Here is an 18,441-nt window from a genome sequence, read left to right on the forward strand (position 1 = left end):
CTTGTTTGTTCACACCATTCCCTGTAGAACTTGCTCAGCTTGCTCCTGAAGATCCTCTGCTTTCTTCAACAGCAACAACTGCATCAAGTTAAGAACTGGAACTTATTTACATTGAAATGATTACAATATATTACAATCACACTGTACTCCACACAGGCCACTGGCCACATTTAACAAAACCTAACATTCAGCATTTTGTGTGTCTGTAAACATGGTCCTCAAAGCCATGACAAACTACGTGCTTCCTGTACTGTATTGTGTAAGTTAATAGCAAACACTGTGACACATAGAAGTCTTAAGTGGCTGATTGCACAGTGATCTTAGGCGACAAAAAACGTCACGAACAATTACGACACTGCCTAATGAGACTTCTGAGCGCAGCTTCGTGTGGGGCAAGGCCAACTGCGTTTTTGAAAGGGGCCCTGCAACACCTTTCTTAGTTATATTGGAATAGCCTCATTATTGACGTATGACTCTTCACGAGTCATATGCCGCAAAAATTTTTCGAACCCGTCAAGTATAAGTGGTGTTACCAAATTATAGAGATCACGTTCCGCAGCTTTCTCCCTCAACTCAACGCCGCGAGCGCGCGGAAAGCTAGGCAGCGAGTCGACGGAGGGAGCGCAGAGGAGCGAGGCTCCGCCCAAGAGCGCTGGCGGAGTTTTTTCTTCATTTTTTTTTCTCTCTGACGTCTGGGCGCAACCACGTGGTCTGTGCCGCCACTTCCGGTCGGCTTGCATCGTTCTCGTCGAGCGGAGTCGATCGCACTGTGTTGTGTATCGCGCGTGCTTGAAAACTGCGTGTCGGTTTGGTAATGTTGGGTGTGCACCTCGAACGCCGTAGTGTTTTCATCGCTCTGCCAACCATGGAAGCAAACCTGCGCGCTCGTTTGGAACGAATGACAGCTGAGATCGGTTTCGGCCCATACTCCGATACACCGCCTCGTAAGACGGCACTGGCAGACGACCCCGAAGCGCCGCCATTACCGGACGCCAGCATTGTTATCGGAGACATGCTGCACGGCTGCCTCGGTCGGTCGTGAGAACGTGCCGACGATGCAGTTCCCAGCTGACGAGGCAACACTCGAACGGCTGCCACTCTCAACGGCAACCGGCGATGGTCAAAAGCACAGAAATATTCACGTTTTCGGCACTGCGCATGGCGAAAAAAACGGAACCACGCAACTACAAGCAGACGAGCTGTCGGTGAGACCGGAAGTGCTAATATTATTGTTTGTTCGGTGTTTTTAACGCGATAACATAATATAAACATACATATTATCTACTTATTGAACTCAAAATTAACAACAAAAGTAATAATGAGGGTGTTATCGTGATTATAACATCAGCCAATGGTGGAACTGCCGACAATCGCGTCATATTTTGCGGACAAATACATCATTTGTCGAGAGAAGAGGGAGCGATTTTCAGCTGACTTTGAGAATTTATTGTAAATTCCAGGCCGTGCGCATCGCTATAATATTTGGCTCGCGTGTTCTCGGGAGCCTCGACTACCGATCGGCAGCGCTTTTTGAGCATGCTCGAAAAGTGTTGCAGGGCACCTTGAAGTTTCTGCTTTCTGCAAGGTATCGACTACGCCATAAATCATATTTTTTGTGAAGTAGGACGCACCCACTACACCGATATTCAGTCTTTCTGCGGATAAGCGAGGTACCCACTACACATCTGTAAGGTATTATGTGCACTTTGTTGATGCTGCATGTGGCTGATGAATTATGGCTGAGCACTTTGCAGTGGGTAGGAGGCATTAAACCACACACTAGTTGCGCAATTAGCACTGTGTGATCACTGGCTGTTAATTTGCTCTTCTGCCACACTTTATTACATAGGTTAATGTGATTCCTTGCCCGACATGATGCCTGTATAGGGTTTTTTTGCAAATGAGTTCCAAGCACCAGCGTGGCTCTGTGGTAGAATACCATACTGCCACGCAGTGGGCCTGGGTTCAAATCCCATTTGATCTGGGGTATTTTTTCATGTCTATCGGTTGCACCACCGATGGCAACACCGCTCAATTCAGGAACGGGCGCTAAGAGCTGCACTCTAAAAAAGCCACGTGACCTCTTGTGAGTGAGTGGCATGCACAGACAGAAAAACGTGGCCTATGCCATCAATGACTGCTTGTGACATAGCAGAGCCAATCCCAGAGGTAGTGCAGCATCACGTGAGGTCCTGAAAGGTGTTTTTAAATGCAAAGCATTTCTTAGCGAACCTTTGGCAATTTGAGCGTATCTGTTTGTCTGTCCAGCCGCCTACGTCTGGGTGCTTTCATGGTCGCCTCCTTAACTGGTTGTATACCAAAATTGGCATGGGAGAGTAAGAGGATTTGATGAATTATGACTGTCAGGTCATGATATGAATAACGTGAAAATCCTGTCGCGTACCTCATCAAACCCTTTCCTCCAGACACGTGTGGCACATACCCGTTTACCACAGGCCGCGGTGTACGGGTGTGCACCACACGTGATTGACAGTTTATATCTACCCAGGAACAGCGAGAACAGACATTTGTAACTTAAATGCGAGAACGTTAAGAAAAACAGACATCGGTAGCGTTGACCCAACTAATGGAAAGAATGAAAATTAGGATACCAGCAGGAATCGAACCCAAGCATTCTGCGTGGCAATCAGGTGTTCTACCACAGAGCCACGCCAGGTCAATAAACTGGTTTGGAAAAACAGCCTAAGCAGGCGTAATATTGGTGCGACGTCAGTTGTGGTTGTGATGCTTGCTATCTAATTTTACAAGAAAGCAATAAACATTACATGATATTGCTACGATGTGTATACTACTCCTACGATACAGGCGTCATATCAGATTAACGTCTGTGGTTCCAGTGTTGTCTCCGCTTTTATAGCAGTCTAATAAACATTCATTTGTATTCCTGATTCAGCAAGCTATATTGAAGCATTGCTCGACTCCGGAGGAATACATTAACGAAAGTTACATATGATATTCACATCAACGCACAGTAATGTGCACTTAGTCCGCCAGAACGACGCAGTGTCCTCTTCATTTCTTACGAGGCTGGGCAATGGCCTCATGCTGACCGAGGATGTTGCCAGATTGATTGACAGCCGCTTTGCAGGCTTGGCTACGTAGGCCACATACGCCCAGATATTCCACGAATACAAGTGCCATCCATTGATGTTGGTCTACGTAGCACTATCCAGGCCTACCAGCCTCAACAGCTTATACCTCAACAACGTGAAGGGTGACTTCTGGTTCCGACATGACGCCGGCTCTATTGACAGACAACTTGTTGACGAAATGACCGAGGCATCCACGATTTCCAACTGGTGTACTATACGTGATATTTCGCTACACATGGACCCCTCGTCACCGCGATCATGACCAGCTGCTGGTGCTCACTGATCACGGTGATGACCTTGTTCAAGAACTGTCAAGAACTTCTTCCGCACGTGCACACGGGTTCGTGAAACGTGCGTGTGCTCCATTATAAGGGACAAGTATAAGCACTAGATATCAGCTTAGCGCTTCTGGTGTTGTCAATACCCACGTTGCCGTTGGCAGCGTTACCCGACTGTAAACAACTGGTTATACAACACATATGCGGCTCTTCAACATATATGTGTGTGTATAAATTTATACAAATCTCTAGCGTCATTTTGTAACGTTTCGCTCAGTAAAAAAAAATTACGCCACAGACACCTTCCCGCCCCATGCTTCGCATAATATCAACTCCCACAGTGTGTGGGATCTGCCGAATATTTTTTTTTCTTTTCTTTTTTTTTCTTGGGGGAGTGAGTGAGAAAAAATGCAATGAACTGAGAACATCAAGGTAATCCAATAGGTGTCTCACACTGCGGCTCATTATGTCCTTCAAGAAGGTTGGCTCCCGATTGTATAACCTAATGCATTACCAAGTGTGCAGCAGGCTTTTGTTTTAACACGATAGCGTTAAAAAGCTTGTTTCGCAGAAATTCCGGTGACAACATCGTCGCTTGTGAGCTAAAAATTGAGAAATATGCAAATAAAATAATAAAATTCTTAGGTTCGAGTGAGAATCGAACCCAGGCCATCTGCGTGGCAAGCAGGTGTTCTACCACAGAGCCATGCTTTTTCCTGAAACTGCTTCGGAAAAAAAAACGCTATATGAATGTCATGTAGTGGAAGGAGCATGTAATATTGAGTCGCAGAAGTGTAGGATCGCACCAGGCGTCAAGACATGTGACTTGCGCAACGAGTGGGTGTTTTAAAGGCCCACCCATCACAAAGCGCTCAGACATATTTAATCATCAGCTGCAAAAGCATCAACAAAGTGAGCAGCTGCGTAGGTTCGCATGTTGTCTTACAAACGCGTAGCGAGCCCTTCACTGATTCGCAAAAGAAGAATTATGGCATAGTGAGAACTCCGCAACTTTAATTGCAGTAGGCATTCTAGGATCGTTTGAAATGGACAATGTTACACGCACAGACGTTGGTTTCCTTTCGGCATTATTGAGGCATGCACCGAGAACCAAAGCCAGGCTAGCATTTGAGAAGGCGATGCGCACAGGGCCCAATTATGCTATCGCGTTCTGCTTTTGAAGGCGAAGCTCAAGCGCCCCCCAACTTTTTCAAGTGTTAGTGTAGTATACTGCCGAACTTGTCTTCCACGTGATGGCTCGAGTAATGCTGGCATTGTGTTGTGTGTTTAAAATTATTCTAATACGTAGCACTGTCATGCAAATGACTCTCTTGATCAGCGCAAATTAGAAAAACGCTTAGACTGGCCACAAGAGTACAGTCAAACCCGGATATATCGAACTCGCAAAAAGACGCTTGTCAGTTTGATATAGAGCATATTTCAATATAAGCCTGCTAAAGAATTGGACGTTATAAATTCACACACCATTAATAAAAGCACTTCATTGACGAAGCTAGCTTGGTTGCACTTGAAGTAGTCTTCCATTTTTTTCTGTTTGAGCAACATCGCTGCCTGCGACAGCACGCATTTCTCAACATGGTCTAAAGAGTCTGAGCAGACGAGGCCACAACCTTACACATTCGCACAGAAGTGCCGGACTAGTGCGAGAGCACCAATCACCTCTGAGGATGTGGGCAAAGGTTCATCGTTTCTCATGCCTTTCTGTGAACCGCTGTAGCCAACCGGAGCCACCTTGAAAATCCTCCCTGCCAAGGAGAAAAGCCATGTCCTTTGCTTTTTGTTTGATCATGGGGCCGGACACGGGGAGGTTGTGTCCGGCCTCATGCAACATCTCCGTGTCCGGCAACCGAACGTCGACGAACCACTTGTACACGTACGGCTGCCTCGACGTCTTCATACATGGCCGTGCGTACGCGTCGGGCGCCACGAGCACCGGGTCTTTTGTCCGCTTTATCTCTAATCTCTGCCTTATTCTTCAAGATCGTGCTGAGAGTGCTCCTCGGAATCTTGCACGCTGCCATGATGTCCGACTTCTTCTCACCACGTTCGACTCGATTTATAATTTCAAGCTTCACGGCAAAAGGCAAATTCTGCCGCTTCACGCTAGCCATCACGGCACAGGCGCATGGTGCGAAGCACAACGAACGAGAAATGCAGGGAGATAACTAAACTCGCACGACAAGAGTACAAGAGGCCTTGATTGGCTGTCTCAGCAAGCGCTGCGGGCGGGTCAGGATCATTTTTTGCAGGGGGGTGACAGCGGCTCGAGTGACGCGGCACGGTCACCGTAGGGAGAGCGGGTCATGTGCCGCCGGGTTAAACCACTTTTGGAGCGAGCGGTGGGAAAAAGCGCCAGTTTCCCCGCCGCTACGAGGGAAAGCCAACTTCCGGGGGCACTTTTGCCCCGCTTGACGTTCGATATATCGGGAGTCACATGCCTAGACCACGCAAGCAAGCCAAAGAAAACTTAGAACTCTGGCAATGGAACTGCCGCGGGTACCGAAGGAAAAAAGGGCTGCTGACACAACTGATCGCTCAATCTTCAAGGCCACCAGGGGTCGTCGCCCTACAAGAGATCGGTACCCGACCAACACTTCAGGGATATGAAGCATATCACTCGAGTCAAGATGACAAGTGGAAGGTAGCCACGCTCGTGGATAAAAACATCACAACAATACAACATAAACTGGACGACAACATAGACGTACTGCATGTACTCCTCGAACTCGTCTACAAAGGCAACCAGAAACAAAGTGCTTTCATTTTAAACATCTATAGCCCCCCACGTCAAAGGCGGGCTACCATTGCCAAACTCTTCCGAGACACCCTTTGCCTCGCCAAAGAAAACCCACTAGTCATTATGGGCGACTTCAACGCGCAGAACATGCTATGGGGATACCAGAGGCGTGACTGGAAAGGCCTCCAGCTAGAGACAACGATGGAATTGTGTCAACTCATGCTCATCACAGACCCAAGCACACCGACAAGGGAGGGAAACAGTGTAACACGTGACACAACACCCGACCTCACTTTCATCACACAAACCACACGAGCCGAATGGCACAACACACTCGAAAACTTGGGAAGTGATCACTACATACTGAACATAACACTACAGACCGGACGCCTACGCAGGGATATTGGCACAGCCAAATTAACTGACTGGCAAAAAATGAGGGAAGCCCAAGAACAGGATGAAGAGACAATCACAAATTTGGAAGACTGGTGCAACAAACTTTGTCGACAAAAAGAACACCACACAAAAGAAATAGTCAGAACAACAGAAATCCCGGAGGTGGATTCCCATTTACTACATCTGTGGGACGCCAGACAAGGGCTTATCCGCCGCTGGAAAAAGCAGAAGAACAATAGGAAACTGAGGACACGCATAGCGAAAATAACAGCGGAAGCGGAAGAATACGCCATGCAACTCGCGTCGGCGAACTGGTATAAATTCTGTGACTCCCTGGACGGCACCCTGAGTACAGCCAAGACATGGCACATCCTCAAAGCCATCCTTGACCCCACCAAGACCAAAGGAGAGGGACACAAGGCCCTGGAGCGCTTACTACACACCTACCCAGGCAGCCAACAAGACCTCGTCGACGCCATCAAGGCCAAATGCTATGGAGATCCTGCTCCCTCAGAGCCATGCACAACATCATACGTGGGACAACCGAACCCAACAATGGATGAAGCTATAACTGAAAATGAAATGAGAGCAGCTATCGCAGCTACTACCCGTAACACGGCGGCGGGCACAGACCGCATCACAAACGCCATGATAAGAAATCTCAGCGACAAGTCCATCTCTGCACTCACAGCCTTCATCAACCAACACTGGGAACAAGGCACGGTGCCAGCGATGTGGAAACACGCAAGAATAATGATGATCCCCAAACCAGGCAAGAAGTTGGCAATCGAAAACCTCAGACCCATTTCGCTGACATCCTGCCTCGGCAAGGTGTACGAAAGAATCATAAACACAAGACTGCAGAAGCACTTGGAAGATAATAAGCACCTGCCCGACACCATGTTCGGTTTCCGTGCTGGCCTGTCGTCGCAGGACGTACTACTACAACTCAAGGAAGAGGTTCTCAGCAACGTTCCCCGCAACGGTGAACACGTCCTCTTAGCCATCGACATTAAAGGGGCTTTCGACAACATCAGCCACCAAGGAATACTGGAGGGGCTCGCAAACACCAACTGTGGTGAAAGAACATACAAGTACATTCAGAGCTTCTTAAGCCAACGCACAGCGGAGTTGAAGATCGGAGAGCTCCAGACTCCTGCATACCAACCTCCCAACAAGGGCACGCCGCAAGGAGCAGTAATATCACCCACGCTCTTCAACGTAGCCATGGTCGGCCTTGCCAGAAAACTGCAGGAGGTAGAAGGGCTCCGACACGCCTTCTATGCAGACGACATGACACTCTGGACCACAAAAGGATCACTCGCTGAAAAGGAAGAGCGCCTGCAAACTGCAGCTCACATCATCCAAGAATATGTCAGCCAGCGTGGTCTACAGTGCTCCCCAGAGAAATCTGAAATCTTACGTGTATGGAGAAGCAGACGTAACCACGCAGCTTCCACAGACCCATCACAAAAACTTGAGGTATACCTCAATGGAAACCTCATACCAGAGAAACCATTGATCAGGATCCTGGGCATGTGGCTGCAGAGTAACCAACGAGCCACCCACACCCTTATGCTCCTCCAAACCAGCGTCAAGGCTATATCACGCATGATATCTCGGGTGACATCTAAGAAAAGAGGGATGAAGGAAGGAGACACCCTTCGACTTGTTCGAAGCCTGGTGGTAAGCCGCATAACATATAGCCTACCTTATTATAATCTCACACAATCTGAGACCAGACGGGCCGACACCCTCTTGAGAATGGCATTCAAGACTGCTCTCCGTCTGCCGACCAGTACATCTACTGAGAAATTGATGGCACTGGGGCTTCATAACACCCTCAGCGAACTTGTTGAAGCACTTCACGTCTCACAACAACAGAGACTTGAGCGTACTCGCACGGGCCAACAGGTCCTAAAAACCCTAGGATTCCAAGCCTCGACAACGAGAGCCCAGGAAACCTGCGAGATACCTCGTCATGTCCGGGAGGGCTATCACGTTGCCCCAATTCCACGCAACATGGACCCCAACCTGCACAGCGGCAGAAGGAGAGCAAGGGCCCAATACTTCCAGAAAACCTATAGATTCCAAACTACAGCCCGTTTCACGGACGCTGCCATGTATGGGACGACGACTAAAGGAGCAGTGGCAGTGGTATGCGACCGCCGAGGCCACATAACCTCTGGAGCATCTGTCCGCCCTTGCAAGATCACAGAAGCCGAAGAGCTGGCCATCGCACTTGCCATCCGCGAAGGCCTGCATGCAAACAAGCCGCTGACAATACTCACAGACTCCCAGCAGGCCTGCAGGAACTTCCTGCAGGGCAGAATTGGTGTGCCTGCGGCACATGTCCTTGCACAAATACCAAGGGAAGGCAAGGACGACTCCTACATACAGACCGTCATATGGATACCAGGCCACTCTGGCATCACGGGTAACCTGCACGCCGACCGGGCAGCTCGAGGCTTCGTACACAACCGAGCGCTCCCTACGTCGACTGCAGCGGACCCGGAGCCAGTTGACCTCCAGTATGCCACAGTACTGAATTACCACAGAGGGCGACGCCTAAGGTATCCACCACCTCATCAAAAGCTTGCGACGAAGGAGGCCACTGCATGGCGTAGACTCCAAACCGGAACCTACAAAAACCTACACACACTACACCGCATGCACCCCACATCTTACAGGGATGAATGCCCATGGTGCGGGGCCACACCAACCCTGTACCACATTACATGGGAGTGCACACTACACGACCTCGAACACCACAACATGAACACCTCATGTGAGCAATGGGAGGCACTGCTGTCCAGCCCGGCCCTCGACGACCAGATCAGGCTCGTTCAGAGAGCAGAGCGGATGGCAAGAGCCAGCGGAGCCCTGGACTAAGGGCCCCGACCATCAGCAAGGCCCCTACGAGGCAATCCACAGGAGCTTTGCCTGTACATAAATAAAGTTTGTCATCATCATCATCACTGCTATTCTTGTTCGATGTAACCGTAATTTTCGCTATATATTCTCACTGTAACTATACCGTGTTCAGAAGTTGTTTGATATACAGGATAATTCGATGTAAGCGGGTTCGATATAGTCGGGTTCGACTGTAGCAGTTTGTGCGAGTTGGTATAGCACGACATTAAGCGTTTAGCGCAGCTTAGACAGAGTGAAGAAAAATAAAGGAAGCGGTGGCAGGTAGGACAAGAGTGTTTCAGTGAAAAAGTATAACTGCTGAAACGTTTATGGTACATCCAAATGAACCTTTCATTTCACTGTTTAGTGCATTTTTACTTGCCTTGGCTGCATCAACAATCTGACGGGACTGCCTCCTTGAAATGGGGCCCACTTTCTCGGCCAGCTCCTTTGGATCGGCACAGGCTACGTCCATTATGGAACGAAACCCAGCCTTGTGAAGCTGCCTGGCACGGCCCTGAAAGAAGCGCACAGATTTTCTACATCTGAACCACTGCGATTCATTGGGCTTCGAGTTTAGATGTGCATGTGAAATGTTTCACTTAATTTGATTAAATGATTCCAGAAAAAATATTTGTGGGTAAAAGGCGCAATTGTGTGCTCGACTGGGCTTGGTGGAGCTTTCTGCTTTGACAGTTGACATCGTGAGAGCATAAAATTGAAGTACAAAAAAAGGCACGACAATTTGTATAGGAAGTATGAGCTGAGTAGACCATCTCATCATTCAGTATAACTTCAGCTCGCTATGCAGCATTTTACACGGCCCACACTCATGATAAGTTGCATCCAACACAAATGCAGCTATTTGACTAAGCATTTCAGTACATCCACACACAGGATTATGCAGAAAAAATTCAACACTGAAAAGTTTCTCGTAAAAGAATGAATGGTTTCCAAGGGCTTATCTCCAGAATGTCAACACCCAGAAAAATTGCACAGATTTACACTTTCCGTCCTTTCCCCCCAGTTACAGCTGAACAGCATAAGTGGCTTCATTTTTATGAAGGAACCCACCTTCCTGACGCTTGGCAGCTCCATCAGAGGGATGAGTTCCATGGTGACACAGTTTGATAGGTGTTCCGTGAACTCTGGCAGTAGTACCCTGTAAGCCCAAAGTTCGGGCAGCTCCTATAGAGGAAAAAGTACTCGTACAGATACATAAAGCAAAGCTTGAAGTCAAGTGATTCATGCTAAAACCTGTACAACATGTGGTTCATACAATTTTGTTTACTTTCTTCCCATGCAATATTTAATTTCTTGGGATATTTATGTACTATATACTTTATGCGTCACAAAGGTCAACTAGAATCTCGTGCAATGTTTGTACTTAATGTGCTGCACCATAAGCAAAGTACAGCAAGATCCAAACTCCACAAATTGGGCAAATGTACAATGCACGATGCATGCAGCAACATGCAACGCCTATTGATGGAATAACGGAAATGAAAGAACAAACTTTACACAGAACAGTATGCAAGTGAAGCAAACAAAAGTGTGTGCTCATAATATTTTATACCTCTTGTGTAATTCTTATATCAACTGCTAAATCACAGAATCGATTAATCGGCTATATTCCAACAAGAGGACTGGCGTTCAGACTTTTGAAGAGTAGTGCAAATAACACAAAGAAGGCACCAGTACAGTCCTGTCCTGTGTACTCGTGCCTTCTTTGTCATTTGCGCAGCTCTTTGAAAGTCTAGTACAAACCAACTGGCCTGAACCAAAGTTTTATTGAAACCTTTAGCTTTGTGCATGCAAAGCTTGACCATGCTTGAATGCCTAGACTACTCTCTCTGGCAGTGAGTACAAGCAGCAGGCGCTGATAATGCTTTTAGGCTTGTTGCTCACCTTACAGAAGTGGGTCAGTGCAGAAGCGAAAGTGGAAGCGGATGCCAGCAACGTCTGCACCTGGCCCCTGTGCTCTTTGTACTTGGCAGCCACTTCCCAGACACTCTTCTGGTGCCACAAGTCATTCAGCTGCATGGTCTTGTAGAAGCCCTGCAGCAGCTGCTGCTCACCAATCTGCATGAGGGCAGTGGTCAACTTTGTTGGCACATTAGTCGGTTCTGCTCGACTTATAACGGACACTAAAGAGAAAAGCGGTTGTTCTTGCATTATTAAATTACTCCTTCACTATACCAAAGTCACCACGCTTGCCTCGAGAAGATCCTAGATGAGCGAGAAAATGCGCAAAATGGCAATGGGGGTGGCGATGCCGCCTTCAAGTTTCCGCACCAGTCGCCGTGACGTCATAGATTTTGACAGCATCTACTGGGGCCTTCGTAGCCCTTAGTCGGTAATAAATGAAGCACATTTGCCTTTTGAGGGAGCCAGAGATTTAACATACCAAGTTTCAGGAAATTTTCTTGAGTTAACGTGGCCAAAATACAAAAAACACTTTGAAATGTGTCACAAACGTGTGGAATTTTCGCGCTCCCGCCCATTCGTCGAAGAAGGGCGCTGTGGTGTTTGGAGAGAAACCTCCCACAACTGACTTTGGGGGAATGGTGCCTCCGGTGCTTTCCCACACCTGAAGCAAAAGGCACGTGTTGGTGGAATGCATCTCCGGTGGGGATGCGTTTGCCGTGAAAGAATTTGGCTGCTTCAGCAGTCGACATTGAACCAGCAAAGAGTGCGGTCATCGGTGTCACATGTCTCACGTAGGCGGCGAGTGCGGAGTGTCCCGCACAATGAATCGAGTCGGCTGTAACAACAGGCACCCTTGTCGCCTACCGAAGCTGGCGAGACCATCAGTGGCACCACGTCGACTCCTCTACGAGCATCACGAGCTGGCATGGTCCGTACAAAACTTTTTATTGTGACTTTCTTGTTACAGTTTTGTTACATTTCACTGTACAGTGAAAGCTCGTTAATTCACACCTCATTAATTCGAAATTTTGGATAATTCGAAATGGTCGCCGCAGTCCGGTCCGCAGTGCATAGGAGACCATGTGTAAAACGATTCGTTAATTCGAACAGAAATTGCCGCCTCTACGGATAATTCGAAGCGCGCGCCGCCGAGCGTCATCATCGTCAAACAGTAGTGGAAGCTTTTACGGCCGAACGATAGGTGGCACGACCGGTTTTTTCGAGCTTCAAGTGGCCTCCGAGCAAAGGGCGAGCAACGTATGGCCTCCGAAATCCAGGGAGCAATTTTTTTTTTCCGTAGCCCTCCCGCTATCTCAGCGCCTGGCGCCACTTGTATACGCGGGACCCGCGGGACGCTGAGGAGTCGGCGGAGTAGTCCTAGCAGTCCTAGGCCGCACCCGGCAGCGTCACTTTGCTCCTCGAGCACGTTGTTCGTTCACGCCGTCAAGCCGTCTTATTCCGCATCGAAGTTGCAAGATGCCGCGGGGAAACTACTGCGCGAAGACTGTCAAGGAGAAGGTGGAGATTTTGCGAGAGGTTGACCAAAGGAACTCGAGCAAATACGAAATTGCGAGGAAGCACGGCATACCTCCGAGCACGTTGTCAACCTACATACGCAACAGGACGGCCATTGAAAACGCCTATGAAGCCGAGGATTTTGGCGCCAGTCGAAAAAGGCTAAGGACAGCGAAGTTCCCGGAACTGGAGTCGGCTTTGATTATCTGGGTTAAAGAAATGAGAGCCCAGAGTATCACATTGAGCGGCCCTATCATCATGGCCAAGGCAGCGGATTTCGCCCTGCGCTTGGACATTGAAGACTTTGTCGCCTCCGAGGGATGGTTTCATCGTTTCAGGGAGCGGCACAATCTCGTATTCCGCACGTTATCCGGCGAGGCAAAGGAAGTGGACGCCGAAACATGCGCTACTTGGAGAAGCGACACCCTGCAGCAGTACTTGGAGAGCTACTCACCACAGGATGTGTTTAACGCTGACGAGACAGCGTTATTTTTCAAGTTGCAGCCAGACAAGACGATCACCTACAAGGGAGACAGCTGTGCCGGCGGCAAGCGCAGCAAAGAGCGTGTCACTGTTCTGGTCGCCGCAAACATGACCGGTACGGAAAAGGTCCCCCTTTTTGTGATTGGCAAAGCACTCAAGCCACGGTGCTTCAAAAACATTCGGTCACTGCCGACGAAGTACGCCGCAAACAAGAAAGCCTGGATGACAGGTGACCTATTCAGGAAGTGGCTACTGAAATTCGACAGGCGAATGGAACTGGGCGGCAGACGCGTTCTTCTTGTCGTCGACAACTGTTCGGCGCACAAAGTCGACGTTGAGCTGAGAGCAACAAAGTTAGTGTTCCTTCCAGCAAATACGACTGCGGCCCTACAGCCAATGGACCAGGGTGTGATAAGGAACATCAAGTGCTTTTATAGGTGTCACATGCTGGAGAGAATGATTTTGTGCGCGGGCGACAGGAAGGACTTCGGCATTACGCTGCTCACTGCCATGCACATGTTGGTGCACGCATGGGAACAGGTGACCGTGACCACAATCGCAAACTGTTTCCGCCACAGTGGATTTGCAGCTGGAAGTGCGCAGGATAGTTGTGACGTCGACGTGGACGGGGCTGAGGAGCTCATGCCAGTGGCATTGCGCGACACTCTTCGGGGCGTACGTTTTGACGATTATGTTGAAGTTGACACCAGTGCATCGGTGTGTGGTGCCCTGACTGATGAGGACATTATCGCTCAAGTAGCCGGTGCGCAGCCTGTTGCTGAAGAGCCAGAAGGTGAGGAAGACGAAGATGACGAAGCGCCTGTGCGCCCGTCAGCTTCTGCGGTGATGGAGGCACTTAATGTGGCGCGTCGCTTCTTCAGCTTTGAAGAGGGTGAAGAGGATTCCCTGCGCCGCGTCTGCGCGCTGGAACAGAGAGCCGCAGCTGTGGCATTCAGAGAAAAGAAGCAGATGGTCATCACCGACTTTTTTGGCCAATAAATATTTTTCGTGCCCCCACCCCCGAAATCCACCCATTTTTGCTCACTTTCATTATTTCGAATTTTGTTTAATTCGAAATTGCTCAGCGTTCCCGTGGAATTCGAATTAACGAGCTTTTACTGTAATAGTGTGTGCTGCGTCACACAAGAAGCTCCGAAGCAGGAGCACGACCTTTCTCATAGTTTTTCTTTGTATTTTTTTAGTCTCCACCGCATTGTTATTTTATTAGCATACCGCGTTGTCTATATTTTTTGCTGTACCTGTAGATTTTCATCCAGTTGTATAGTTTCCTGTGTCATTCTTTATTTCCATCGCACATATTTTTGTTTTCTTCTTAGCTGATATTAGGGATGGGCGAATAGTGAATCTGAGGTTCGAAGCGAATCCGAAGCGAATAGTGATTTGGTCGAATAGTTTCGAATCGAATAGTTCGAAGAGTATTTACCGCATATTATTGAGAAAAAATGAGCATTTTTGTCATGACACTTGCACAATATTTTTAAGGATTGGAACTAGGTATGAGTGAATGTCACTTTTTTGTAGGGGTGTGCAAATACTCGAAATTTCGAATATTTTTCGAATAGTGTTTGCTATTCGATTCGATTCGCACTGGAATTTTACTATTCGAACTTCCCAAAAACAAATACAGTCAACGTCCAATTAAAAGTGACCCCTTCAAATTTTTAATATGCTTCACCTCATCACACCCCGGTATTGCGGCAAAGCTGCCTTTAAAGCTCCATTACGGTCGAACTTTGCCAAGACACAGTCAAGGTCCGAATGGAAGTGGTCCCTAGATTTTCAATATGCTTCACCTCCTCACACCCCCGTATTGCGGCAAAGCTGCCTTTCAAGGTCCGTTACGGTCGAACTTAGCCAAGAGACAGTGAACGTCCGTTTGGAAGTGGTCCCTAGATTTTCAATATGCTTCACCTCATCACACCCCCGTATTGCGGCAATGCTGCCTTTCAAGCTCCGCTACGGTCGCAAATGCATTAACTCAAGAAAACGCTGGTTCCAATATGGAGATGAAAGATGTGGCAGAGTTGGGGACTCAATTAATGCTGTTTTGGATCTGAAATTTGGGCAGGAAGTACGAAAAATCAGACGCCGAAGCTTTTTAGCATCCAAAATTTCAGATGTTCTTATATATCGACGTCTACGAGGCAGATTTGGAACTCCGGACTTGAAGGGAGCACACCCTTGTCCGCCACATCAGTCGGCCTTCCACAGAAGTTGAAAGAGGAGGAGAGGCTGAGGAAATGGCATCTTTGCCTGTCACGTGTAAAGTGTTGTCGGCAACACTTTGGTTGCACCAAATACAATTCGGCTTCTACATTGCCTCATTATTGATAAGACAACTATGAAACACCACCCCGCCAGTGCTTCATCAACCTAGCGAAAAGAAACACTTTCATGTTGCTATCTCGTAAGAATATGCTTAGGAATCTTCTCCAACTTTTTTTCTGCAATTCCACTTCGAAGTATTCGAGAAACATTCTAGAAATATTCGAGAAATATTCGAAAAATATTCGATTCGATTCGCACTCACACTTCAATATTCGAATTCGCTTCGCACCCAAAATTTTGCTATTCACACAGCTCTACTTTTTTTGGTTTGAAATGAAGTGGAAGCAGCCCTGAATAGTATCAAGATTTGAATAGCAGTAGGGTACAAGTTATAAGTGAAGCAATACATTAAAATTTAAAAATTACTATACTTAGCACATATGAGCCCATATAACATGCTTTTAAACTTAAAAAAATATGTACGTTTAACCTTGAAGTGTGGCTTCGCGGCAGTGCAGATTTCCCCTGGATGAGTTGTTTCACGGCACAGCAACCAGACGCTGCAGTGAAACCACCTTTACAGGGGGTTGTGTGCGGTCAAATGTATATACATAGTATATTCGTTCATTTCGAATACTTCGAAATTTCGAATAATCTAAATTCGTATCGAAGCGAATTCGAATACTGTAATATTCGTTCGAATATTCGAAACGCCCGAATATTCGCCCATCCCTAGCTGATATTGTTATCTCTTTCCATTGCCCTTGTTTTAATTAAATGCTTGATTGTTCTCTATACCAAATGTCCCTGTCTGCTCAATGAGTCCGTCAGTCAACCTGAACATCTCTACACATGCAACACCACACGGATCGACCAGCCATCAAAAATTCTAAATGCACCACTTCGAGGCCTTTCAGGCGTCGCAGGCCAGAGCGTGAGGTGGAAGCCTACGAGTCTGCCGCAATGCTGTTGTTAGCCGGCGGGGCCTCACCGAAGTGTGTGACAAAATCCGTCACGTCACCATTGGAGATTTCAGCAGGAAATTTAAAAGTGAAGCTTTGGACATTGATTTTTCTCATCTATTTTTGATAAACCTATGGTGGTGAAATTAACGACACCAGGGTTTTCAGAGTATGATATATCAGCCTAAACTAATTTACTGTTTCACTTTAGTGTCCCTTAAAAAGAGACACTATTGCCGCGCATCTTATTTTCCATGAGTTGAAGCTTCACCCACAAAGACTGTGGGCAACGCGCTGCGCAGGCTGCGCCGCGATGTGTAAGAAGCTTCACAATTGTTTTAGAACGTTCCTAAAGAGTGCGCGCCGCACGCGAATGTTCCAGCTTTGTCGAGAGATAACGCCGCCACCAGCGATATCGCTGGAAAGTTCGATAGCGCCTGTATAAAAGCTGACGCGCTTGACCGCTTGTCAGTTTTATCGACGGCCAACGTTCTGTTCGCCGCTATCAGTGCACCGTGTGTATTGCTGTAGTTTGAATTTCCGTTTCCCGGCCACAAGTTCGGCCAAATAAAGAGTTTCACCTTCGACACACCGACTGCTGCCTTCGTCGACGTCACGACCACGTGACACTATACTTAAACTGACAAATTCTTTTTTGAGAAATCAATATATACTATCATTAATTTCAGACTCATTTATGAATTTCGTGTCAAAACCCTAGCACCTGAACCTCGGTGTTACGTCATGGGTTTCGGTCTTTTTACAGGGGGGGGGGGGGCTACATTGGGTAAATAAAATTTCCCAGATTGCTATGTAAAGTTTCTGACTCCCTTAGGACACAGTGTAATTAATTTTTGCTGATAAAAAATCATATAAGGCCTAACAGACAGTCAAAATCTGCATTGTCATGGCGTGTTAGTTGGTGTGGAAACCTGAACATGGCTCCGCTGCTTGAGTGTTCTACACTACCAAAAACACCACTCTTGGTGTGATAACATAATCAGTTAGCCAGAAAGGTGGGAAAACTGTACAAGACTACGCATTTCGATAAAATTGGGCACAGAACAGAGATTTCCAAAACACCAGCTAAAAGTAGCCTGCTGCGTGCAGTTTCATACTGCAATGGGCCCCATGCATTCCTATTATTCCAGAACACGGGATGATCAACTGATGCTTGTGACATGCACAATTATGAATGCTTTTGTTTCACACCTTGAGTGAGCCTCCACTGGCCAGTTTGGTGACAAGGGCTTCTGATATTCCTACGACTTCAGCCACTTGGCGCTCGCTGTCTTTCAGTTCGCCATACTGCAACAAAAGGAGAGACCGCTGCTGAAAAACCTTCTAAATTTATGGCATCATTTCAGAGATCTCTTAGACGCAATCATTATGGATTAGCCGAATTTATAACTACAGCTGACTTGATTTTACTTCTTACACTTTCAGTGCGCATGCAGTTTGACGATTACATGAATCTGAATCTGCTGTTCGAATCATAACATTTCATTCACATACAATGCCTATAGCTTCTTTCTACCCTTAGCACAAGGCCAGTCATCGCATACAGTGAAACGCTCATTAGTATTGTGAGGCAAACCCATCTTTGTTTTCTATTCATGCTTAGAGCACAGCCACCTAGACTCGATTCCATTCAAATCGAGAGCCTTCAGTGCCTCATCAGACGCTGGCCCTGAAAAACTTGGTGTGTGGTACAAAACCTCACATGACCTTAATAAAAATCAGATAAATAAAATCAGGGTCTGAGCCTGAATCGAACATAGGTATCGTGCATGGCAGTCAAGTAC

At 47.4% G+C, this 18,441-nt stretch overlaps 1 protein-coding gene across 1 annotated transcript in view; it reads right to left on the minus strand.

Moving 5' to 3' along the window:
- Positions 1–5: 5 nt before the first annotated feature.
- The window catches only part of LOC119382799 (helicase POLQ-like), a 39,407-nt gene continuing 20,971 nt past the window's right edge, over positions 6–18,441 (minus strand). Inside the window, exons 14-18 of the mRNA XM_037650656.2 lie at positions 17,849–17,944; positions 11,367–11,540; positions 10,533–10,646; positions 9,841–9,975; positions 6–78 (exon numbers count right to left, since the gene is read on the minus strand). Of these exons, the coding sequence (XP_037506584.1) occupies positions 10–78; positions 9,841–9,975; positions 10,533–10,646; positions 11,367–11,540; positions 17,849–17,944 (588 nt within the window). The 3' untranslated portion in view covers positions 6–9. The remainder of the gene's footprint in view (positions 79–9,840; positions 9,976–10,532; positions 10,647–11,366; positions 11,541–17,848; positions 17,945–18,441) is intronic.

Source organism: Rhipicephalus sanguineus, chromosome 2 (genome assembly GCF_013339695.2).
Source record: "Rhipicephalus sanguineus isolate Rsan-2018 chromosome 2, BIME_Rsan_1.4, whole genome shotgun sequence".
NCBI classification, from domain to species: domain Eukaryota; kingdom Metazoa; phylum Arthropoda; class Arachnida; order Ixodida; family Ixodidae; genus Rhipicephalus; species Rhipicephalus sanguineus.